Source organism: Mustelus asterias, chromosome 14 (assembly GCF_964213995.1).
Source record: "Mustelus asterias chromosome 14, sMusAst1.hap1.1, whole genome shotgun sequence".
Taxonomy (NCBI): Eukaryota; Metazoa; Chordata; class Chondrichthyes; order Carcharhiniformes; family Triakidae; genus Mustelus; species Mustelus asterias.
In genome coordinates this window covers 39,774,231-39,801,397 of record NC_135814.1, presented here as the reverse complement: position 1 = coordinate 39,801,397, position 27,167 = coordinate 39,774,231, and the positions used below count along the sequence as shown (strand labels likewise).

The 27,167-nt window shown below is 43.1% G+C and overlaps 1 protein-coding gene across 3 annotated transcripts in view; it reads left to right on the top strand.

Annotated features, from left to right (window-relative positions):
- Positions 1-5,718: 5,718 nt before the first annotated feature.
- The window catches only part of cers6 (ceramide synthase 6), a 291,866-nt gene continuing 270,417 nt past the window's right edge, over positions 5,719-27,167 (top strand). Inside the window, exon 1 of one of the 3 annotated variants that reach the window (XM_078228207.1) lies at positions 5,719-6,139. In XM_078228207.1, the coding sequence (XP_078084333.1) occupies positions 5,970-6,139 (170 nt within the window). In that variant the 5' untranslated portion in view covers positions 5,719-5,969. The remainder of the gene's footprint in view (positions 6,140-27,167) is intronic. The other 2 variants (XM_078228208.1, XM_078228206.1) reach the window with 2 other exon arrangements.

Sequence of the window (27,167 nt, the reverse complement as noted above, 5' to 3'; positions counted from 1 at the left end):
CCTGGCCAATATTTATCCATTAACAAATATCTTTTAAAAAAAGGACTTGTATTTATATAGTGTCTTTCATGATCATGCATCCCAAAGCATTTTGTGGTAAAGATGTACTTTTGAAATCGAGAACTATGCCAAATAGGAAAAGCAGCAGCCAATTTGCGCACAGGAAGCTCCCACAAACAGCAATGTGATAACGACCAGATAATCTGTTTTAATGATGCTTGCTGGGCCAGGACACTGGGGATAACTCACATGCCCAATGGGATTATTTAGATCTGCTTGAGAGAGCAGCAAGGCCTCAGATAACATCTCATCCAAAAGATGGCACTTTCAGGAGAGGAGCACTCCCTCAGTACTGCACTGGAGTGTCAACCTAGATTTTCTTGATCAGGTCCTAGTGTGCAACTTGAACCCACAATTTTCTGACTCAGAGCAAGAATGCTACTAACTGAACGATGATTGACAGAGTAAAATTTCACAATGTGCACGGTAACTTTCACAAGTAAAGTTATTTTTAGCAGCCTGTATTTAAAGGACATATAAACAGATGAATAAATGATTGAGTAGTAAAGCACGACTATCAGTATTATGGTTGCAATTTTGAATTCTCACCTGGCCCTTTACATGGGATTCAACACAGAGAAGAGTACAAACACTATCGTTCAGAAGGGAACCAGGGTTATGGAGTTAAAGTGGGAAAATGGAGTTGAGGATTATTATATCAGATCATTCACAATCTCATTGGATGGTAGAGAAGACCTGATGGGCTGAAAGGCCAACTTTTGCTTCTATGTCTTATTGACCTATGGTCTATCAAAGGGAAAACTGGTAAAGTTATCCAGACTCCACTTATGCATTACTTTGGATAGTTAATGAAGAGCAGCACTATTGAGTAACTGTATATCTGTAACTTGGTTTATGTTATTCTATAAACTCATGGATGAAAAGGATGTAGACCAAATTGCTCACAAAAGCAAGGAAGCATTGGCACAGTGGTACTGTCACTGGATAAATAATCCAGAGACCCCTGGCAGGATCTGGGTTAGGTGGATTGGACATGCTAAATTGCCCCTTACTGTCAGTGGGTTACAGGGATAGACCTGGGTGGGATTGTTGTCGGTGCAGGCTTGATGGGCCGATTGGCCTCCTATTACACTGTGGGGATTCAATGATTCTATGAAATATAGGAAAGGCATTTTCTGAAAAAGGGAACTGAGAAATTAGTCTCAGCAAAAAACTGAAGGGACTAGGAGAAATAAAACTAATGGCTGAAGCGTGAGCTAAGTCAGGACATGTTGCTTATATTTCCACTGGGGTCTTCGGGAAATTTATATTTTCATCTAAAGGCAAAATACTGCAGATGCTGGAATCTGAAACAGAAACAGAAAATGCTGGAAAATCTCAGCAGGTCTCACAGATTCTGTGGAGAGAGAATAGAGCCAATGTTTTGCAGGGCCATCCTGACACGAAACGTTGGCTCTATTCTCCATATATTTTGACTTGTTTATTCCATGGAAATCCATAATGCTCCAACCCTGTTCCAGTCCTGCATCAAATTCACATTAGAATCATTACAATTGGAATCTCAGATATTATTTTCTATGGATGATATTCAGAGACAGCAAAGGGTCTCTGCTGCCCTTTTGCACAGTGGTGTTTTTGTTCCATTAGCAGGGAGGTCAGTGTCTTGGGGATATAGATTTAAAGTGATTGGTAGAAGGATTAGAGAGGAGATGAGGAAACATTTCTTTTCATCCAGACCATTGTGGGGGTTTGGAACTCATTGCCTGAAAGGAGAGATTGGCCAACAGCCTTCTAAGATGGAACATTTTCCCAAATGAGGGGTGAGAGTCCCCTCTCCAGCCAATCAACACTTGGTGGAGCGTTAAATGGCTGCGAGGCAGCCAGTATCGATGGGGATGCTTCCTCCATCAACTCTTCCCACGGTGGGAAGGGAAATCCCGCCATCCTAAATATCCTAGCCCAAGTTAAAAACATGGAAACATGTGACAGTCATGTAAAAACAAAAGGAGACAAATAATTCCGCAGGTTACAGGGAAGTGGTAGACAGGCTATTAAAACAAGGAATGCTGACTTAAAATGATATACAAAGACACCATTCCTACATTACAGGGAATAAAGAACATATAGATTTAATTATTTAAGCACTTCACTGAGAACCTGAATCATGTATGGAATAGAGTTACATTGGCATCTTTCAGTGCTACATTTAGCCAAATCTTTGAGTTGCTCTAGATGTGGTGGTAGTAACCGGTTCTTAAATTGGGTGGATTGCATGAGAGTTTCCAAACTTGGCACAAATATTAATTCTTCTTGTTTGTAGTTTCAAGCCTTGTGATATGAAGGGAGTTGTCATACAACTGGTACCTAAGATCAATCTCAGCGCACACTTCAGTATTGAATTGATTTATTACTGTCACATGCATTGGGATACAGTGAAAAGTATTGCTGCTTATGAGCTATACAGACACAACCGTTCATATAGTACATAGTGGAGAAGGAAAGGATAGGGTGCAAAATATATAATGTTGCAGTTATTGATAGGGTGAGGAGAAAGATCAGCTTCATATGTGATAGGACCATTCAAAGGTCTGATGGCAGCAGGGAAGAAGCTGCTCTTGAGTCGGTTGGTATATGTTTTCAGATTTTTGTATCTTTCCCAATGGAAGAAAGTGAAAGGGAATCATTGGCTGGGTTTCTCCCAAAAAAATCCTAAGTCCCCAATTCATGTGAAAATGGGAGTAACTCCCACCAATTATTTTAGCGGGATTTCCAGAATGAATCTCCGACACTCTGTGCATCACAGAGTGCCTCAGTGTGATTCACTCTGAAAATCTGTTCCCCCCACAAGAGGCCAGATGCATAGCGCTGAGCGAGCCATTGCACATGGGCTGATCTTTCAGCACAGAGTTCGGTGCATGTGCACTGGCCCCGCATTGCTGGCCTCCTGATCGCTGGCCTCCCCGATCACTGGCCAGCCTCGCAACCCCCCATCGTTGGCTTTGCAGAACCCACCCCACCCCCGATTGCTGGCCTCCCAGACCTCCCCGGGCCAGTTCTGATGTCTCCACCACCCCGGCCAGCCCTGATCTCCCTGCCCCCCCGACAGCCCCTCCCCCCAACCGAATGACCAGCCCCGATTGCCATCCTTCCTCTCTCTGCCACAAATCCTGAATGCAGAGTGGCAGCGGGTACCGTCACCCCCACCGATCGCCCCTAATAGGTCTGCCCACCTCTGGCCATGCCACCTTGCAAATGCCTGATGCCCAGTGGGCAGTGCCAGCTTGCTCCTTGGGCAGTGCCAGGGTGCCAGGCTGGCACTACCAGGCTGGCACTGCCCTAGGGACCCCAACTTACCCCCAAACACCTGGGGGCCTCAATGGCCTCTGTTCCCTCCAGTGGGGTCGGCCGCCTGTTCCCTGTTATTGGGGAGGAGTTGTAAACTCTGCTGGAGTGAAATACCCCCGGCCAGGGGGGAGATACTAGTGGGCCCGGAGACTTCAGTCCCGGGCCCACTAATGATATGGAAATGAAGCTTTCCGATGCGGGGCTGATGATGCCGGAAATCTTCGGCTGGGACATGCGTGCAGTGCCCAGCAGGAAGCCCACGTAACAGCCTCCGCTGACGTCTCATATTGAGAATCGCCCCCAATATGTCTGGGGTGTGTGGGGTCCTTGATCAAGCCTTTTCTGAGGCAGCGGGAAGTGTAGATGGAGTCAATGGATAGGAGGCTGGGTTGCATGATGGACTGGGCTACGTTCACAACTCTTGCGGTCTTGGTCAGAGCAAGAGCCATATTAAGCCGTGATGCACCAGTGTTGAGAGTAATCGTGCAGGAGGTGTCATTATCTATCATTGCACACGACCAGGGTGTTATATACAGACAACATATTCAAACAAGGGAGGGACGTAGTCAGGATAGATCAATGACAGGTTATGTCAAGGAGTCTGAAAAGAATGAGGGATCTAAGAATGAACATATGTTGATTTGGTTTTTTTGGTGAACTGTCTGCTTAGTCGGGCAGAGTGAGATCAGTTGGCACAAAGTAGACCAACTTTGTGGGATTTCTGCTAAATCAGAAAATTCAAGCCATTGGCAATCTTCTCTTGAAACATACTGTGCCATATGTAACTCAGTGTCTGTGCAACTGGCTGTATAGTTTTATGGGTGGATAATAGGAAAAACAGGTGCTAAACTAATAGAAATCGCTTTTGCACTGCCATGATTGAATTTTGCCCTCATTTACCTGAATCTGTTTCCAAGTACATCCAGGGGGATCAATTGCACAAAATCGGAGCTGGAGAGAATGAGCAGAAATCAAGAAAATCAGATTTTCACCAAATGGTTCAATTGGTTACAGCAACTTTACAGCAGGATCATTAGATCAGTGAGGGCGTAATTGCCAAATTTGAATGCTAATGAATTGCTTTTATTCGACGTAGTGAATATAAAAAAACAGCTGTCAGTGCATTCACCTGACCTCTTTCCACATGTAATAAAACGATTTCACATTCAAAGAGTACTTTCATGTTCACGGAACGTAAAGTGCTTCATTTGCCAAAGACAGAGTTATGACTCAGTGGCAGCAGGTTCAGTGGTCGCATTCTCAGCCCTGGGTTAAAAAGGTTGTAGTTGTAAGGCTCATTCCACAGATCTGAACACAACATTTAGGCTGGCAATGCAGTTCAGTAATGAGGGAGTGCTGCATCATTGGAGATACTCTCCTTTGAATAAGATGTTAAACTGAGGCTCGATCTGCCATTTCAGGTCGATATAAAATATTCTATTTTAAAAAGAACAGAGGAGTATTCCTCAGTGTTCTGGCTAATCTTTATCCCTCCACATCACTAAAACATCACTAAATCTGGTCATTGCTGTTGGCGAGGTCTTGCTGTGCATAAATCGCATTTCCAAGATTACCACAGCATCTACACTTCAAGAGAACTTAATTGGCTGTAAGTGCTTTACAATGTCCCAGAGTCATGAAAGGCACTATATAAATGCAAGTCTTTTCTTCACAGTTAAGGAGATGCTTTTGTTTTGATGTGCAGACACATCTACACTGAAGAGAATTCAATCAATTTGGCTAACATGAATAGGCATGAAATAGATTAAATCTTAAACTGCGTTACACAGAATTAAATAAAATTAATAACAATCTGAATAATCTTGTCAAAAATAAATATTTTAAAAATCTAATACTGGACAAAATAAAGTCAGACATTAGATGAGCCAAAATGATCAAAATGCACTTGTGAAATTATTCCCTTCGGAACAGTGAACAGGAAACAAAATATCTGGAAAATGGGTTCATTCATGGAAAGAAAAGAACACTTCATACATTTTAAAAGCTTGTAAGAAGTTAGTTATTCTAATTTGATTGTTGAGATATTTTTCTTTCAACATACAGTATTATTACCCGTCTTATTCATCCCATTATAATCATCACGATTAGGTTATAATTGATAGTGAAATTAATAGAGGTTGATAAATATAAACATTAAGGGGCTGATATTGGTATATTCCCCCATCTTTATTGCTATTATTCAGTACTCAAAACACTCTGCTTTAATAATCTGTAACATGATGCATTGACTTTGACCCGTGGGTACACTTTGCTTTTTGCTGTTGTGAATAGTGTGCGACAGTTGTGTGAGCCAATCACTTGGTGTAGAGTGGATGGTGTGTGACACTTCCCATTGGAGGTAGGCGACACTGTGTGTGTGTGTGAGAGAGAGACTAGAGAAAGAAAGGGAGAAGGGAAGTCTCTGGTCGGTCTGCCTGTGTCTGCAAGAGCCACTCAGTCAGGCCGAGTGCAGGCAGAGGGAGAGACACACAGGATAAGGAGGGATCCAGGCAGCGCTCAAGCAGGCTGCAGCCACACAAGCCATCCATCCAGCCGTCCCGTCCCGTCCCCCCTCACTCAGCCGAACACTGCAAGCACTGAACATGGCAGGTATCCTCGCCTGGTTCTGGAATGAGAGGTTCTGGCTGCCCCACAATGTGACCTGGGCAGATCTGAAAAACACGGACGAAGCCACTTTCCCGCAGGCGGAGGATCTTTACCTGGCCTTTCCTCTGGCTTTCTGCATTTTTATGGTTCGACTGATTTTCGAAAGGTAGGGGAAACACACAGAGCCGTCTCACTTGTTTCACATCTAGGCCTGGCTTGCTAATGTAATAACGTGGTTTAAATAGCTATCCCCACATTGCATTGTGCCACCTTCCAGCCGCCTGTGAGGGTGCTTTTAATAAATGGATTGAATTGTAATGTGGCTATTTGTGGGTAACGGGGCGCAGCGAGCTCAGTAAACTTGCTACATGTCGGCTGGGTGATCTATTTCATTGATCAGTAAACACTTCTTCCCAGTCAGCAGCCCAGTCGCAAGCAGTCTGCAGCCGGGCTGCCCAGCATTGACTTGCAGTGCCAAGGAGATAAGCAAGCACTGTGCCCCACTTAGCCAGGCGCCTGCAATGTGTGCAAACTATTATTCCCTTTTGCAAAAAAAAAGGCGAGATGTTGGTCACACACCACCTCCCTCCGACTAAAATAACCTGGGGAAGCCAGATCCAGCGTGGTGCTGTGGGCTGAAGGGGAGCGCCGTTACTTCTCATTTTGGGGAAGTCGGGATGCACCGAGCTGAATTAGTCTCCTTGGGAATCGATGTTTTTTTCTTTTTTTTCATCCCTATGGCTGGGGAAGCAGTTATAGTTCACTGTCGAGGTTAACAATCTGTTTTAGGTGATGCACTGTGAATGGGAGGTCACCAGGAATGGGTCTCTCTCGGGGGACAGAAGTTCAGTTTATGGACAATGGTCTGATCTGGATGACCATTTGAGCTTGTCCTTCATGTTCCACTTGTGGATGAAGTGACCACATCTTCCCCAGCCTGTCCTCAAGCGGCTGGTGGTTGTCCAGATTGTCTGTGCAAGGTAGAAACCTGAGACTCCACCACCCAGGGGTCAGTTACCAGGTTATGGTTGGTGATGTAAGTTTACAGGCCAGGAGATCAGCCACCTGCTATGGCATTATGGTTCGAAACAAAGAGGTCTCTTTAATGTTGGCAACACCAGTGGCTGGCGAGGCCAATAAAGCAATATGCAGCTGTCACTGCCACACAACAAACTTTGCAAGACAAGACTAACTGTAGTGAGCACATTTTAAAGAAATAATTTCTATCATATTCAAATCAACTTTTCTGGTCCACTGTCCGGCTCTTAATGATGGGCACTTTTCCTTCTTTAATGTGGCCAACTGGTAAGATTTGTGTTGGGGGCAGCATGGTGGCACAGTGGGTAGCACTGCTGCCTTCTCAGCGCCAGGGATCCGGGTTTGATTCCTGGCTTGGGTCACTGTCTGTGCAGTTTGCACGTTCTCCTTGTGTCTGTGTGGGTTTCCTCTGGGTGCTCTGGTTTCCTCCCACAGTCCAAAGGTGTGCAGGTTGGGTGCATTGGCCATCCTAAATTCTCCCTTAGTGTACCCGAACAGGTGCCGGAGTGTGGCAACTAGGGGGTTTTCACAGTAACTTCATTGCAGTGTGAATGTAAGCCTACTTATGACTAATAAATAGACTTTAACTTTCAGTAGCAACACTGAGGATGGGCTTAAAAAATGTTAAAGTTGAGTTTTGACAGCCAAAACTATTAAGCCTGTAAAACATGCTTATACATACTTATTTGGACAAATGCAGAATAAGATCTTTAAGATGTTAGAGGCCATACAATAAAAACGAATTGAACTTTGAAGAAACTGTATGCAGTTTTTATCTAAGATAGTGGATAATTTAATAATTTAATACAAGCCACCTATTCACTTGATGCTTTAATTCTGTGCTAACTTTTATTTTTAACTAACTCATGCTTTCTGATCTGACAGCTCTTATTTCTCATACCATCCGCAGTGCTCAACTCCACCATGAAGTTTTACTTCATTCTGAGTAATCAGCACACCATCAACCTGTTCTGCAAAATAAATCCGTTTGACATTCGTTTGGGGTGGCACAGTGGCACAGTAGTTAGCACTGTTGCATTTGACAGCGCCAGGGACCCAGGTTCAATTCCAGCCTCGGGGTCACTGTGTGGAGTTTGCACGTTTGCCCTGTGTCTGTGTGGGTTTCCTCCGGGTGCTCCCACAGTCCAAAGATGTGCGGGTTAGATTGATTGGCCATGCTAAATTGACCTTAGTGTCTGCGGGGTCAGGAGGGTAAATATGTAGGGTTACGGGAATAGGGCGTGGGTGGGATTGTGGTTGGTGCTGACTCAATGGGCCGAATTCTGCACTGTAGGGATTCTATGATTCTATGACATGAAAACGGTATCTTTTTGACTTCTAAGTGTTAGCAATGATAAAACTCCAGTAGAACAATTTTCTTCATTCTCTGTCTTTGTTTTATTTGTCAAAATCGTATTCAATATATGCTCAAGATTTTGTTGGAAATACCAACCGGTGGATATCTTTATGCATTTATACTACTGCTAGCTGGAGGATATCCCTCACTTCCCCCTCCCCCCCAACCCCCAACACCACCACACCCTTCCACAGGCCATTGACAGGCTATTTTAGATTTGCTGATCTTAGAATCATAAAATTGGACAGCACAGAAGGAGACTATTCAGCCCGTTATATCTGTGTCAGCTCTTTGCAAAGAGTTAATTTAATCCCACATGCCAGATCCCTGCAATATAATCCTTTCCGAGTGCATGATCAATTGCCTTTGGAAAATTCCTGTGGAGTCTGCTTCTATTATGCTTTCGGGTAGCATGTTCTAGATCTTAACGACCCTGTGTAAAGAAATTACTTCTCATTTCCCCTCTAGTTCTTTTGCTAGTTGTTTTGAATCAACGCACTTGTCAGGGGAAACACTTTCTATCACGATTTTGAACACTTATGTTACCATCTGTGCTCTGAGGACAAGAGTCCCAACTTCGCGGCTAAAGAACTGGTGCAGGAGGGAGGGTTTCAGATTCGTGGATCACTGGGAAGTCTTCCAGGGAGGATGGGACCTGTACAAGACGGACGGGTTACACCTGAACTGGAGGGGCACCAATATCCTGGCTGGGAGGTTTGCTAGTGTGATTCGGGTGGGTTTAAACTAATGTGGCAGGGGGGTGGGGATCAGAACAATAGGTCAACAAGCGTAGAGACTGGAGACGAGCATGGGGCCAAGACAAGGCTACCTAAGAGGAAGAGCAATCTGGGGGAGGATGAACTCAGTGGGCCTGGAGGTCTGGAGTGCATCTGCTTCAATGCAAGGAGCGTAACGGGCAAAACAGATGAACTTAGAGCCTTAATGTTTGCGCGGAACTTGGATGTGGTTGCAGTGACGGAGACTTGGTTAAAAGAAGGACAGGACTGGCAGCTGAATATTCCAGGGTATAAGTGTTTTAAGCGAGACAGAGGAGGGGCTAGAAGAGGTGGGGGAGTAGCAATACTGGTTAGGGAGCATATTACAGCGGTACAGAGGGTGGACAATTTGGAAGGATCATGTAACGAGACACTGTGGGTAGAGCTCAGAAACAGGAAGGGCGCAGTCACTATGCTGGGGGTATACTACAGGCCTCCCAACAGCCCACGGGAAGTTGAGGAATGGATATGTAAGGAGATTCTGGACAGGTGCAGAAAAAATAGGGTTGTTGTAGTGGGAGACTTTAATTTCCCTCATATAGACTGGAAATCCCTTAGGGCTGGGGGTCCGGAAGGACAGGAATTTGTTAAATGTGTCCAGGAAGGTTCTTTGGAACAATATGTTGATAGTCCAACTGGAGAGGGGGCTTTACTGGACCTAGTACTGGGGAATGAGCCCGGTCAGGTCATCAAAGTTTCAGTGGGGGAACATGTGGCGAACAGTGACCACTTTTGGATAGTCATGGAAAAGGATGTTGTCCCACGGGTAAGGTGCTGAATTGGGGGAAGGCTATCTACAGCCGGATTAGGCAGGATTTGGTGGCTGTTGATTGGGAGAGGCTGTTCGAGAGTAAATCCACATCTGGCATGTGGGAGTCTTTTAAGGAGCAGTTGATAGGAGTGCAGGAAAGGCATGTGCCTGTAAAAAGGAAGGACAGGAAAGGGAAGATTCGAGAGCCGTGGATAACCAGAGAAATTGTAGGTCTAATCAAAAAGAAAAAAGAGGTATACATAAGGTCCTGGCAGCTAAAAACAGATGAAGCACTGGAGGAATACAGAGAAAGTAGAAAAGAACTCAAACAGGGAGTTAGAAGGGCAAAAAGGGGTCACAAAATGTCCTTGGCAGACAGGATTAAGGAGAATCCCAAGGCTTTTTATACATACGTTAGGAACAAGAGGGTTGTCAGAGAAAGAGTCGGACCTCTCAAGAACAAAGGAGGGGAATTATGCTTAGAACCCAAGGAAGTAGGTGAGATCCTAAATGAATACTTTGCATCAGTATTCACAAAGGAGAGGGACACGTTGTTTGGTAGTATCTCAGAGGGATGTGTAGACCCGTTAGAACAAATCGCAATTACAAGGGAGGAAGTGTTAGGTGTTTTAGGAAGCATTAAGGTAGACAAATCCCCAGGGCCAGATGGCATCTGTCCTAGATTACTGAGAGAGACAAGAGATGAAATTGCAGGGCCTCTAACAGAAATCTTTGTTTCTTCATTGGACACAGGTGAGGTCCCAGAGGATTGGAGGATAGCAAATGTGGTCCCATTATTTAAGAAGGGTAGCAAGGATAACCCAGGTAATTATAGGCCAGTGAGCTTGACGTCCGTGGTAGGGAAATTGTTGGAGAAGATTCTTAGAGATAGGATCTATACACATTTAGAACTGAATAATCTCATTAGTGATAGACAACATGGTTTCGTACGAGGGAGGTCATGCCTCACAAATTTGGTTGAGTTTTTTGAGGAGGTGACAAAAATGATTGATGAGGGAAGGGTCGTGGATGTCGTCTACATGGATTTTAGTAAAGCATTTGACAAGGTCCCTCATGGCAGGCTGGTGCGAAAGGTTTAATCTCACGGGATCAAAGGTGAACTAGCAGGATGGGTACAGAACTGGCTTGGCCATAGAAGACAGAGGGTAGCAGTGGAGGGGTCTTTTTCTGATTGGAGGTCTGTGACTAGTGGTGTTCTGCAGGACTCTGTACTGGGACCTCTGCCGTTTGTGATATATATAAATGATTTTGAAGAAGATGTAGCTGGTCTGATTAGTAAGTTTGCGGATGACACAAAGATTGCTGGAGTTGCGATATTGATGAACATTGTCAGAGAATACAGCAGGATATAGATAGGCTGGAAAATTAGGCGGAGAAATGGCAGATGGAATTTAATCCAGATAAATGAGAAGTGATGCATTTTGGTAGATCTAATGCAGGGGGGAGCTATACAATAAATGGCAGAACCATCAGGAGTATAGACACACAGAGGGATCTGGGTGTGCAAGTCCACAGATCCTTAAAGATGGCAGCACAGGTGGAGAGGGTGGTGAAGAAGGCATATGGCATGCTTGCCTTTATTGGACGGGGCATAGAGTATAAAAGTTGGCATATGATGTTGCAGTTATATAGAACGTTGGTTAGGCCACATTTGGAATACTGCGTCCAGTTCTGAACGCCACACTACCAGAAGGACGTGGAGGCTTTGGAGAGAGTGCAGAAAAGGTTTACCAGGATGTTGCCTGGTATGGAAGGTATTAGCTATGAGGAGAGATTGAGTAAACTAGGGTTGTTCTCCCTGGAAAGACGGAGGTTGATGGGTGACCTAATAGAAGTTTATAAAATTATGAAGGGCATAGATAGGGTGAACAGTTGAAAGCTTTTTCCCAGGTCAGAAATGACAAACACAAGGGGTCACATGTTCAAGGTATGGGGGCAAGGTTCAATACAGATATGCAGAGGACGTATTTTACACAGAGGGTGGTGGGGGCCTTGAATGCACTACCAAGCAAGGTGGTTGAGGCAGACACGCTAGGATCATTTAAGACTTATCTAGATAGCCACATGAACAGACTGGGAATAGAGGGATACAAACGGATGGTCTAGTTAGGAACACATGATCGGTGCAGGCTTGGAGGGCCAAAGGGCCTGTTCCTGTGCTGTATTGTTCTTTGATCTTTGTTCCCCAATCTGTTCAATCATTGAATTCCCTTATTTTTGACACCATTCTGGTAAACCTCCTTTGTACTCTGTCTAAAGACTTGATATCCTTGATATGGTGCCCAGACCTGTTCACAACACTCCAGCTGAGGCATTATCATTGATTTGTAAAGGTCTATAATGACTTCCTAGTTTTTGTATTCAGTGTCCTGTTTACAAAGGCAAGTATCCCAATGGCTTTCTGAACTGCCTTATCAATGTGTCCTGCTACCTTCAAAGCTTTATGAATATGTATCTCCAGCTCCCTCTGCTCTTGCATCTCCCTGCTCCTGAAAATAATTCAATTCAACAATACATATTATACTGTCTGTTCAAGTTATACCTCCCAAATCTGCATTAAATTGCATCTGCCACCTGTCTGCCCAATTCATCCGTTTGATTAAGTCTAATTGAAGACCACAATTACAAAATGTCTATTACGTGTCCAAGTTCTGAATTTGTGAAAGGAAGTTATGTGGCAAGTGGATAGCATCCCTGCCTCTGAAGTGGAAACTCAGGGGTGACCTTACCAGCTTGTCCTGCCGGTTGATTGGCTTGGCGAGCCGATGAGATCAGGCGAGAGGCGAAGAATGGGTTTGTGCCCGGTTTTTCGCCTCTCATGATGTTATCAGCTCTGTTTTGCTGTGAAATCAGCTTCGCACCTGGGAGGGCACAAAGCCAATTTCAACATTTTATGACATAGCTTAAATATCATTCGTCTGGGCTCACTTGTCCATACCTCCTCGCCAGTCGAGGTCCTCACTGACGAGCATCACCTATGGTCCCCACCAACGGAGACCAGTCATGATGGCCTCGCCGGTGGGAACAGAGACCATTGAAGACCTCCGGGGAGAATGTGGAGGGAGTGACATGAGATCTCCCAGTGCACAGTGTGTACACAGTGTATTGGGAGATTGGGGCGCCTGCGCAATGGCACCCCTCGAGCTCAGCTGCCAACTTCCCGGTGAGAATATGCTCCGCCTCCTCTCCCTGCTGGTGAGAATTGCATTGTGGCTTTTTTTTGACTGAGCGTCGTAAAATTTCATTTTTCAACTTGCTGAAAAAATGAGGCTGAAACTTTCCTGTTTTCCCACTCATTCATCCTCAGCACTTGGAATTTTTTTCATAAGATTGCCCCCTCTGGATTTGAATCCCACTCCAGAACATGATGGCCATGGATGGTTTGTTTATAATAGGACCAAATGGGTTGATTAGCAACCTGAAATTCCTTCCCAAGATATGTCTATGGCAGACAGTAAGAGTGGGAGAGTCTTGTGGTCAAACATACTCGATGTGGATTGGCTGTTGACCAGAGCCATGGAAACAGACAGAAGTGCGTGCTTCACTGCCTTATATCCCCAGACATGAATAGCCCTCAGAGTCTATCATGTTTGAGCGTTCAAATTGTACTCCATATGCACATGTCTAGGTTATTTATGTATATTTTTTATTGTTCATGGGATGTGGCCATTGCTTGTTGTGCCAGCATTTATTGCACATCCTTAATTGCTCTTAATCAGAAGGCATTTAAGCGTTAACCACATTTCTGTGGATCTGGAGTCATATACAGGCCAGACCAGGTAAAGGATGGCAGACTTGCTTCCATACTGGTCATTAGGCATTACATGTAACAAGAAAAACGGTTGTCCTAATACAGACCCCTAGAAGATCCCACTGTCAGTTCTCTTCAGTAGAAAAAAAGCTCTATTCACCACCACTCTATTCTTTCTACCTATTTGCTAATTACAAACCCATATAACGGCGATTCCTTTCACCCCATGTGCTTCTGTTTCCCAAATAAGCCTATTATGAGAAGAAAATTGGAAGAATATGGGGAAGAAACAGGAAAACGGGACCAACTGGATTGTTCTTTGAAAGAGGCAGTGCAGACTTAAGGGGCCAAATGGCCTCCTCCTATGCTGTACTGCTTTATACTTCCACGTGGCAATTTAGAAAGTGTCTTTTGGAAATCCATATATACTACATAGACAGTGCTACCAAAAGTCCAACTGAGATTTAATGTTTTGAATCTAATCATAAAATTCTTTGCTACTGGCTCCATCTATTAAATGGTATTTTAATCGTCACCTTCAAGTTCCCGACCGTTCAATAGTGCTGTTTTCCACAATCAAAGTGCCCTCAACCCATAGAAAACTGTCTGGAATGCATTCTTGATCAGAAAGCATATGCTTTCCTTTCAAGCTTTCACAGCGGCCGTTCAGAGTTGCTTAATTCTTTTCATACAATATAGTAAAGTTTGTATTTACTTCATTCAGAAAATTATATTTGGTAAGTAAAAGTATTGAGGATTTGGAATTAATTTCTAATAATATTATAAGTTTCTGCACTATATTGTTTCAGAACATAGTGTCGCACATAATGTACTTCCATGTTTTGTCATGAAACTACCAGTACATGGGAAAATGTTCATGTTCAGTTGTGTGAGAAGGAACTGAAATAGAAAGCTCACCTCTGCATTCTAACCTCCAGCACTTGATTATGGTATTGGTACGTGTAATACTAAAATATTTGGTAGCTGTATTCTTAGCATATTTGGTCAGTTGCACTCAATAAGGTCATTTTTTTTCTTTCATACTTCCCAGTTACCAACAACAAAAAGTTGTGAATTTGTGTTGAAAATAATGTGAATTATTTAACCTCCTATAGAAAATCACGTAGGAAACTTTCAGTAATTCCATGTTAAGACAGTTAGAATCATAGAATCTGTACAGTGCAGAAGGAAGCCATTCGGCCCATCGAGTCTGCACTGCCCACAATCCCACCCAGGCCCTCTTCCCATAACCCCACATATTTACCCTGCTAATCCCCCTGACACTAGGGCCAATTTAGCATGGCCAATCAACCCAACCCACACATCTTTGGACTGTGGGAAGAAACCAGAGCACCCGGAGGAAACCCACGCAGACGCAGGGAGAATGTGCAAACTCCACACAGACAGAAACCCAAGACTGGAATTGAACCCGGGTCTGTGCTGTGAGGCAGCAGTGCTTGCCACTGTGCCACTCATGCAGACACAAGCAGAATGTGCAGACTCCGCACAGACAGTGACCCAAGCCAGGAAACGCACCCGGGTCTCTGCCACTGTGAGGCAGCGGTGCTGATCACTGTGCCACCATGCCGCTCACAATGGATGGCTACTTACTTGTTCAATAGATTTTGGAAGCAATAGATTGCTTATTATCTGTGGGATCCTGAAATCAGTACTTATTTTAATCGATCACAGTCACAGAAGAAAGTTGACTGAAGATTTGAGTTGTATAAAGTTCGGAAATGATTGATAGCATTACTAAAATGTAAATGGTCTGATGGGAATGTTAGGTAACACAACATAGCGACATAAACTGTAGATAGTGTTAAATGGTCACTCTACAAAGGTAGAAAAAGGATTTTTTAAAATTAATTTGTGGGACATGGGCATCACTGGCTGGCCAGCATTCATGGCCAGCATTGCCCATCCCTGGTTGCCCAAGGGCATTTGAGAGTCAACAACACTGCTGTGGCTCTGGAATCACATGTAGGCCAGACCAGGTAAAGGCAGTAGATTTCCTTCCGTAAAGGGGGTTAATGAACCAGATGGGTTTTTCTGACAATCTACAATGGTTTCATGGTAATCAGTAGATTCTTAATTCCAGATTTTTGTTCAATGAATTCAAATTCCACCATCTGCCATGGCGAGGTTTGAACCCAGGTCCCCAGAACATTAGCTGAGTTTCTGGATTAATAGTATAGCAATAATACAGCTAGGCCATCGCCTCCCCTCCTTTACTTCAATAGTCCTTTGAATTTTACTTACTGAAGTCTTTCACAGTAGCTTCATTGCAGTGTTAATGTAAGCCTACTTGTGACACTAATAAATAAACTTAAACTTTAGTCTCTGTCTGCAGCTGTCTGCAATTTAGTGCATCAGAAGTACTTCCATACATTGGTTCCCATGCAGTCAAAACATAGTTTAATTTACTCAATAATCAAAAGCAAGTGTCCTAATTATTAGCAAGCAGGATCCTGCAATGTTATCCCCAAAATGTTGGTAAAATTTCCCAATTTACATGTCATAAAACAGGATTTGACTTGCTCATTATCAGTCAGTTGCCTGGCAGATTATTAATTGACATGTATTTTCAGGAGCATGAATTAATTGAAAATTTTCCAAAAGTTCATTCATATATTTCCAGATTTGTAACCAGCATACACCGTTCAATTGCTGCTTCTGTTAATCATTTACATTTTAAAATTAAATGCATTAAAATTAAAATTAAATGTCCAAAGATATGCGGATTAGGTTGATTGGCCGTGCTAAAATTGTCCCTTAGTATCTTGAGATGCGTAGGTTAGAGGATTAGCGGGTAAATATGTAGGGAGATGGGGTTAGGGCCTGGGTGGGATTGTGGTCGGTGCAGACTCTATGGGCCAAATGGCCTCTTTCTGCACTGTAGGGTTTCTATGATTCTATAATTCTATGTATTAAAATCTATTGGAACCAGAGGATTAAATATGATAAAGATTTTCTTTACCATTTTGTAATTTATGATTTGACGTACTCCTATTTAAGTTTGTAATCCCCACTCTGAGATATTGCTTTCTTAAGCTTAAAATGATCAAAGTCAATGAATTACAGTTGACATTGATCAAAAGTCATATACTTGCAGAATGAAAACACGAGTAAAAGTCACATAAATTCTCCTAATCTCATTTACTAAAAACAGAAGTTGCTTTATTCAGCGATTGTAAAATAATGACCTGGCTGATTGTTAACAGGGTTAAATTTTGAATACAAAGGCTGAGTTGCAGATAGTTGAATCACATTGCTGCATCTTTTTTTATATTAGTGTCTTGGTTATTCCGTCTCTCGAACCATACGTTATTCCAGGAGTAGATGCTTCCTTATTTCTTTGGAAACTTTACAATTAATATTTATATTTGTAGCCAGAAAGTGAAAATAATGGGTGGTGAATGCTTCTAATTTCAAATGAACTAAGGATCATCACAATATTTTTAATGCAAAGTGAATTAACAGATATTGGTGTTGATCCATTATATGGTTCTGTTGAAATAGTTTGAGAATTCTGTAAATATAAGATTTTGGTTTAACTTATTCTCCAAATTGTGACCCAATGCGGGACAGTAAACAGAGAAAAATTGGTTCTTCGGGGTTTCTGTCTCAAGTACATTATAAAATATCTGTCAGCGTGTTGGTGGATTGGTAAACTAGTGAGCATGGAGGGTAACTGGTGCATAGTTGGGATGATTATGACCCTTACAGATGCTGCCAGACCTGTTGAGATTTTCCAGCATTTTCTTCTTTGGTTTCAGAAGAAGATACATATGTGTCAGGACTAAGTAGTCAATCCTTGAGTGCATTTTGTGTGGATTTGAGTCAGAGGTGCATTCCTCTGTGGAATACAAGGCTCACTATACATCAACTAGGTCATTGCATGAATATTGGATTGTTCTGAGTTCCCCAACTTTGCTGGAAGTCTTTCAGGAATACGTTTGCCTTCTAATTTCATTAAGTAACATCAATTTTCCATCCTGGTTGAGGCTTGAATTAGTGTTAACTCAGCCATTAAACAATAGGCAACATGTTCAGCACTTTTCCTATAAGGAAGAAATGTTTAATGGAAAGGGCACACAGATACCACAGGAAAGGAGGTGTCCTTTGGGTGCAAAAGGTTATGACTGGTACCCATGTATCTTTCAGAGCTCTTCATGTCAACCTGATGCCTTGATAGAGAGAAAGGTATCACGTTCAGTTGATGTTTGGTGGAACACAGAAACACTGTCATCTACTTTGTTGACCATTTTCCAGCAAAGGAGAGTCCACATTGCCAACATTCTATGAAGGAAGAGAAGCACTAAGTGGATGGACTGAATTTCCCTGACATTGAAAAAAATCCCACCATCAGGGATTAAAGAGGGACTTAAGCCCCCCCCCCCCCCGACCCCAGTGTAAGCCAGGACATTTGACTGGCAGCAAGAAATTAACAGGTATTGCTGGGAAAACTGTCCAGTTGAGGATGTTTGGCCTTTCTTCCAGAGCTGAAGTTTGTAGTTAACCAGCTCAGAAATGTGCACTAAGCCGAGGAGAACACTCACCTTTTCTTGCTCCTGTGATTTTTTTCTTCATTTGCAGCCAGTGTGATGGAGCTAGATGAGTACCTCAAGTTCAGCACTGAGCACTCTCCAAGAAACTGGCATTTCAGGGAAGGCAAATAACACCAAATAGATTAAACTTACCTTCACAGGTGCACTTTCTACAACTGGATCCTCATAGCTTCAATATCAAAGGGAGCTGTGCTGTTCACATATCTTTGCTGTGTCATTATGAACAATTAGTCAGTACAACATCACCTGATATGGTGACTTTTACCCCTTTAAGTGCTCCACCTGAACCCAGATTTTTGAAACCTCACTAACTATGTTGTGGATCAAGGTCCCAGGCAAGCTCGTTAAATAGCTTGTGCTCAAAAGTTGGTGCAATTCGCCTCTGCCCTGTGGGCATGTGTATGCCTAGGATTTGGCCAGTGCAAGGCTATTTTTGCGAGAATTGAAAAATTACATCCCATTTATTATTTTCTATGACACAAGTGCCTCTAACATTGTGTCACACAGTTGCCAGGCAATGACCATCTTCAACAAGGGAGAATCTCACCATTGCCTCTTGACATTCAGCAGCGTTTCTGGTATCACTGGCTCCCCCAACATCAACATCGCGGGGGTTACGATTGTCCAGAAGCTGAACTAGACCAGCCATATAAATATTGTGGTTGCAGGAGTCAGAGGCTGAGAATTTTATGGTGAGTTATTCACCTCCTGAACCTCCATCATTTACAAGGTACAAGTCATGTGATGGAATACTCTCCACACGCCTGGATGAGTGCAGCTGCAAGAACACTTAAGAAGCTCAATACTATCCATGGCAAAGCACCCCACTTGATTGACGTCCCATCCATTACCTTAAAAATTAATTCCCTCCACCGTGGATGCGCATGGCAGCAGTATGCACCATCTACAAGATGCACTACAACAACTCATCAAGACTCCTTTGGCAGCATCTCCTGTGCACTCTACCACTTAGGACAAAGGCAGCAGATGCATTGAAATATTGCCACCTGAAGGTTTCCCTCCAGGTTACACACCATCCTAACTTGGAACTTTTTAGCCGTCCCTTCACTGTTGTTGGATCAAAATTCTGGAGCTCCCTCCCTAACAATACTGTGGATGACCTGCATCATATGGATTGCTATGCTACAGGAAGGAGGCTCATCACCACCTTCTCCAGCCAGGGGAAATGACCTCTCAAGCCCTCATAGATTTTATATGTTTCACTCAGATCACTTCTCATTTTTCTAAACTACAGAGAGTATATGTTCAGTATATTTAGTACACTAAATCATTTCGAGTGCTTGGTTTCTGAATGATGTTAGATGTTTGTTATGTAAAAATGCAACTGTGAAGCACATTTATGTGCAATGTGCTAACGTACGTAAGGCGGTTTCTTCTAAAATTAGTGCATAGGATAAAGCAATGTCACTGTGGCTAGTCAGCAATGTTATTGGTCAACTTTAGTATTTCTCAGATAGGGTTGGATGTGGCTTGCCTTATAGGTTAGTGCAGAGCCTTTAGTCTCCATATATGGATGATTTGAACTGGGTTATAGGGAAAATATTCTCAAAATTTGCTGATGCCACAAAGGACGGGACTTAGCAGTGAGGAGGACAGTGGAATACTTAGGAACACATTGGCAATTTAGTCAAATGGGCAGAAATAGAGATGTTTAAAAGTTTATTAGTGATGCAAGTAGGCTTACATTAACACTGTAGTGAAGTTACTGCAAAAATCCCCTGGCCGCTACACTCCGGCACCTGTTCGGGTACACTGAGGGAGAATTTAGCATGGCCAATGCACCTAACCCGCAAGTCTTTCGGACTGTGAGAAGAAACTGGAGCACCCGGAAGAAACCCACACAGGGGAGAACATGCAGGTTCCGCACAGAGAGTGACCCAAAGCTGGAATTGAACCCAAGTCCCTGGTGCTGTGAGGCAAAGTGTTAACCACTGTGCCACCCACAATTTAAGCTGAGAATTCTGAAATAATACACTCTGGAGGAAAGACATGAAACATAATAGAAAGACGGCAAGGGATATGGCTGCTCTGAGAGATACAGAGTTTCAAATAGATAATGTAAAGTAGAAGTGTAAATAATTACAGTTGGGGCCTTGGAATAATCTATGTCATGGAATAGTTGAAGCAAATACCACTGCATGTTATAAGGAAAAATTGGATCGATATTTGAAATACACAAAGTTATGAAACCTTGGAGGAGAATGGAGAAATGGAAAGAGTCTTGAAATGCTGCACCAAAGAGCCAGTATAGATGTGTTAGGCTAAATTGCCTCCAGTAGTATTACATTGTGTTGTGGTTACTATTCACTTTCACTGTTTAATAACTTTGTTCGACAGTTAAATAAAAGTCTATTGTGGCATTATTTTTATTACCTCTCAAAGACGGAGAGGTTCAATTGAAAGCATGGGGTAAAACTAATAATGCTTTTTTGCCTTGGACAAATTGCTAAAATTGTCTGGATGTGCCAAATCAAGGCACTCTGAGACATAGGAGCTAGAGCTTACCTAAGCGAACAATTTTAAACATAGAGGCCAGAAATACCTAGAGTATAAAGAATAAAGATATCCACTAAATGTGCCACTCATATGATCCTAAGATTTTTAAGTTACATGATAATGCTAATGTTGTCTGTTAATATGGAAATTTTGAGTAGTCACAGCAATTGTGAAAGATATTATTTGAAGTAAATTACATGCATGGGCATTGTAAAACAAAATGTCTTTGAAGAAACTAGTCATTAACAAAGGGTAGGTTTTTCAAAGACCAGCAAGTTGTCATGATGGAAATAGATCATTTAAAATTAATGTATTCTCCTTCCAAAGTTTTTCTAACTTAACGCTGTTCCATAATATTTCAATTCCTGAAAGATTCATTAAAGAGCTTTGAGTTGACTTACCCTCTGACCTTCTGTCCTTTACTGTTTCACAGAAGGCGTATGCCGTGCAGTGAGCCTGCCAACTTTATCACATGGGCTGGTGTTGGGAAAGGGGGGGGGGTTCTTTATGGGCCCCTGGTCTGATTTCAGGTTACCCCCTCCACCTCCTCTACCCAGGCCCTCAACCCCCCTGCCATTTAACCCATGTTGACACAGACTCAGGTGAGACCCCAGACTTAGCTGAGCTTCTCATGGTGCTTCTGGGACCACTCACTAATCAATTGGCTGGCAGCTCTCTAAGACTGGGCTTCCTAACCAGAATGGGGTGAAAGTCACACTTTCAAGCAAATAATACTGCTCCCAGTGGTGAGTTTCTGTGGGGCAGACAACAGGATCATGGGTGAGCTCCCCTTGCCCCTGACCTTTTAGCTAGGGGGTGGGGATGAGGGAACCATGGGTCCCCGTAAAGTACAATCCTATGTTATATTTTTCCAAGTAGAAACCAAAGAAAAGAGAGACTTGCACTTGGAATGCCTTTCACAACTTTAGAACATCCCAAAGTGCTGTATAGCTGGTGTAGTGCTGTTATTTAAGTATAGTCGATGTTAGAACTTAGCAGTCGAAGGTCCATAAACAGCAATGTGATTGTGACCAGATCTTTGATTTGAGTGATTTTGGTTGATGGATGACTATTGACTAGAAGAGCACTGCTGCTCAACTTTGAAATTCCAAAAATGCAAGATGCCCTAAATATAAATAGCAACAAATCACAAAGTAGAAATGGTTTGGGAAAATCGATCAGTTTTTCATAACGACTCTATTTTCCTGTCACAGCAACTAATTACATATTATGTTCGTATGTAATTTTTAAAAAGTGGTTCCAAGGTTTTCAACTTCACCAATCCACCCAGAATTCAATCACGTTGTTGATTACTCTGATGTGCTGCAAGTTTTACTTCCGTCTGAACTGAGCAGTGAGTCAGTGAAACAATTTCTTAGCATGCAAATTGTGCCACTGGGCCTCATCCACATTTAACCAACAAGCCATGGGCACTAAATAAGCAGCTGGAAACTCAGCTGCAAATGACACAATTTGGGTGGATGGCAATATAGCAGCCTTCGAGTTGGTTCTGTCTTCTTGGTGACGAGAATTGGATACAGCACTCAACAAATGGTCTGACCAGGAAGAATTAGTCTGACTTGTACGTTAATGTCTGGGCTATTAACTGAATAGACTATTAATTTCATTGATTGCTGTTCTGAAGTTACAGGAGATGCGGAGCATTGCTTCATCTCTTTCAATTTTACATCGAGCTATTTCAGTGTCATTCATAGAACATAGAACATTACAGCGCAGTACAGGCCCTTCGGCCCTCAATGTTGCGCCGACCTGTGAAACCAATCTAAAGCCCATCTAACCTACACTATTCCAATATCATTCATATGTTTATCCAATGACCCTTTAAATGCCCTTAATGTTAACGGGTCCACGACTGTTGCAGGCGGGGCATTCCACGACCTTACTACTCTCTGAGTAAAGAACCTACCTCTGACATCTGTCCTATATCTATCACCCCTCAATTTAAAGCTATGTCCCCTCGTGCTAGCCATCACCATCCGAGGAAAAAGGCTCTCACTATCCACCATATCTAATCCTCTGATCATCTTGTATGCCTCTATTAAGTCACCTCTTAACCTTCTTCTCTCTAACGAAAACAACCTCAAGGCCCTCAGCCTTTCCTCATACGATTTTCCCACCATACCAGGCAACATCCTGGTAAATCTCCTCTGCACCCTTTCCAACACTTCCACCTCCTTCCTATAATGCGGCAACCAGAACTGTACACAATACTCCAAATGCGGCCGCACCGGAGTTTTGTACAGTTGCAACATGACCTCCTGGCTCCGAAACTCAATCCCTCTACCAATAAAAGCTAACACACCGTACGCCTTCTTAACAACCCTATCAACCTGGGTGCCAACTTTCAGGGATCTATGCACATGGACACCCAAATCCCTCTGTTCATCCACACTACCAAGTATCTTACCATTAGCCCAGTACTCTGTATTCCTGTTACTCCTTTCAAAGTGAATCACTTCGAACTTTTCCGCATTAAACTCCATTTGCCACCTCTCAGCCCAGCTCTGCAGCTTGTCTATGTCCCTCTGTAACCTGCCACTTCCCTCCACAACTCCACCGACTTTAGTGTCATCCGCAAATTTACTAACCCATCCTTCTATGCCCTCATCCAGGTCATTAATAAAAATGACAAACAGCAGTAGCCCTAAAACAGATCCTTGCGGTACACCACTAGTAACTGAACTCCAGGATGAATATTTCCCATCAACCACCACCCTCTGTTTTCTTACAGCTAGCCAATTCCTGATCCAAACCACTAAATCACCCTCAATCCCATGTGTCTGTATTTTCTGCAAAAGCTTACCATGGGGAACCTTATCAAACCCTTTGCTGAAATCCATATACACCACATCAACCGCTTTACCCTCATCCACCTCTTTGGTCACCTTCTCAAAGAACTCAATAAGGTTTGTGAGGCACGACCTACCCTTCACAAAACCGTGCTGACTATCCCTAATCAAATTATTCCTTTCCAGGTGATTATAAATCCTATCTCTTATAATCCTTTCCAATACTTTGCCCACAACAGAAATAAGGCTCACCGGTCTATAATTACCAGGGTTGTCCCTACTCCCCTTTTTGAACAAGGGGACAACATTTGCTATCCTCCAGTCTTCTGGCACTGTTCCAGTAGACAATGATGACCCAAAGATCAGAGCCAAAGGCTCTGAAATCTCCTCTCTAGCCTCCCAGAGAATCCTAGGATAAATCCCATCCGGCCCAGGGGACTTATCTATTTTTAGCCTTTCCAGAATTGCTAACAACTCCTCCTTATGAACCTCAATCCCATCCAGTCCAACAGCCTGCATCTCAGTACTCCCCTCGACACTGTCCCCCTCCAGTGTGAATACTGACGAAAAATATTCATTTAGTGCCTCTCCTGTCTCTTCAGACTCCACGCACAACTTCCCACTCCTGTCCTTGACTGGCCCTAATCTTACCCTAGTCATTCTTTTACTCCTGACATACCTATAGCAAGCTTTAGGGTTTTCCTTGATTCTACCTGCCAAAGACTTCTCATGTCCCCTCCTGGCTCTTCTTAACTCTTTCTTTAGGTCCTTCCTGGCTAACTTGTAACTCTCAAGCTCCCTAACTGAGCCTTCACGTCTCATCTTTACATAAGTCTCCTTCTTCCTCTTCACAAGAGATTCAACCTCCTTAATAAACCACGGTTCCCTCACACGTCTGCTTCCTCCCTGCCTGTCAGGTAAATATTTATCAAGGGCGCGTAGTAGCTGTTCCTTGAACAAGTTCCACATTTCAATTGTGCCCATCCCCTGCAGTTTCCTTCCCCAACCTATGCCAGCTAAATCTCACCTAATCGCATCATAATTTCCTTTCCCCCAGCTATAACTCTTGCCCTTTGGTATATACCTATCCTTTTCCATAGCTAAGGTAAACGTAATCGAATTGTGGTCACTGTCATCAAAGTGCTCATCTACCTCCAAATCTAACACCTGGTTCATTACCTAATACCAAATCCAATGTGGCCTCGCCTCTTGTTGGTCTATCTACATACTGTCATGGAATACTATTTCCTTTGTTTTGTCCAGTGTACAGTGCTATAGACTTGCCTGCATTGAATTCCCTCTGTCGTTGTTCTCTCGTTCATATATATTTTGAACCATATCATTTGATCTGACTTCATATAATTAACTTGTAATTTACAGGTACATGGCTTGGGTTGATACAAATTCATTTTCTTTTGAGTATAATTAGTTTTTACAATGCTGGAAAAAAGTGCAAGTCATGTGCCTAGAAATTCAGCAGACCTTCCTATTGCCTTGAATAGAGCAGAAATCGCATGCTTCTTATGAGGCAGATATGCAGTGTACTCAGTTATAACTCATATGGCTCATGGTTTATAATAATATTTTAGAGAAGATTAACTGTAACAAATGGGATATATAACTACAGCAGCTTGAAAACTATGACACTTAAAAGATTGAGCCATGTTGACTCAAGTTAGAAACAGTTAGAAAGGTAAAACAGTGGGCTCTAACATCATCCTGCAACAGCTTAGCTCTAATTTTAAGGTATGCCCTCTTATGCTTGGCACTGCCACTATTGCTATCCAGCCAATATTTAATCATCTCAAACACCTCAAAGTGAATCATCCTGAATGTTTTGTTCTGTAGAGAATACAAACCTGGTTTATGCAAATAACCTTAATTTCTACTCGAGGTCAACGGACATTCCCATTGTCCGGCCCTCGCCCGCTCCGATTCTGTGGCGGGCGAGATGCTAAAATTACGGTGATGGAATCTTGTGCCTTTATTCTCTCAGCAAGTGTCTTGAATCTCAAACTTTATTTACTTTAAACAATCACATTGAAACTGTCTCCCTCACAAGGGATTTCAAACTTTTCACTTTCAAAGATCATGCTTCTGAATTCCCTCAATGCTGCTTCTACTCAGACTGCCTCAATGACTGCACACCTCGCAGGGTTACAATCTCATCTTCTGAGACTCTGTGCCTCTGGATTTTTCAGTCTCCGTTCCGGTGTTTATTTACTGGTGCAATTTCAGCTCTTTTAATAACTGGTTAGCTTCACGCGGCTGGCACTGCCCCTGGATTTCACCAAGCTCCAATCTCTCCAGCCACACCAAGCTATCAATGATTGCTAGGCTTTCTGAGCCCAAACACTTTCCAGCTTGGAGCCAGTGACCTTCTGTCACCTTCTCAGCCTCCCAGCACCTTTGCTGAGCCCTAACAGCAAAGAGCTTTCAAATGGCTTCGGACTTCTCCTGAGCTCCAACTACAGAGAAGCAACTAACAGCAACACTTTTGTTGCCTGGAGCCTGCTAACAGTAACACTTCTTTGGGTTATGGTCTCCCCACACACCCCAATGCATAACACCCACTCTCCCAGCAAACACACAGATAACCTGAAGCCTGAGAACTTTCTTATGCTCCACCCATCTCCACGATAATACAGTACTCTAGGCTCACTGAATGCTTTTACATTAATTGTAGCTTTAACTCCCAAAACAAAGCAACTCTCTGGCCTGCCTTCCTTTGCAAGCAGTGTGGACACCTCATTTGCAATTCTCCAGCGAAATCGGCCCACTTTGTCGACTGACATCTGGGTGAGTTGCTGAGAAATCTATGGGATCTGTCTTTGTCGCATTTGCCACTTATTGTACAGGCTGTTCAAACCACAGTTTGCTTGTTAATTCACATGTACCTCATATTAACCTTGAATGTTAGAGTATAAGATAGATATAGTAAATAGTTTTATCCTTTTAACCTTGTATAATAAAAGTTCTTTTTGTTTGTTCCAAACCCATGGGGCGGGATTTTACGGCCTTGTTCTGGGGGGGACCGGTAATTTTCACCCGAGGTCAATGGACATTCCCATTGTCTGCCCTTCGCCCGGCCGATTCTGTGGCAAGCGAGGTGCTGAAATTCCAGTGATGGAATCTTGTGCCTTTATTCTCTCAGCAAGTATCTTGAATCTCAAACTTTATTTAATTTAAACAAAGCATCGTTGGTCCCTAACCGGATCTTATCAAACACTTGGGGATCTGGTTTAGGATCATAACAACACCATGAGGGCCAAAAAGATCAGTGTGTGATGTTACTCCTCAAAAATGAGGTTCGGCCCTTTACAAATCTAATGGGGTGTAATGCCTGGTTGGGGCCTCCTTGGTTTGTCCTGAGGCAGCCAGCACTCAGAACAACCAGGTGTGCACGTGGCCTAATAGGTAATTCTTAGGTCATAACAACGAGTTTAAATTTTAAAATATACTTTATATACTTACGTGAACGTGAAGCTGATGGGACTGCCTCTGGCAATCACCACCCCTGCCACACTGCCATCTCTGATTACATCCTACATCACTTGCTGCTGGAGGACCATCAACTTGGTGAAGATGGTCAGCCTGAAACT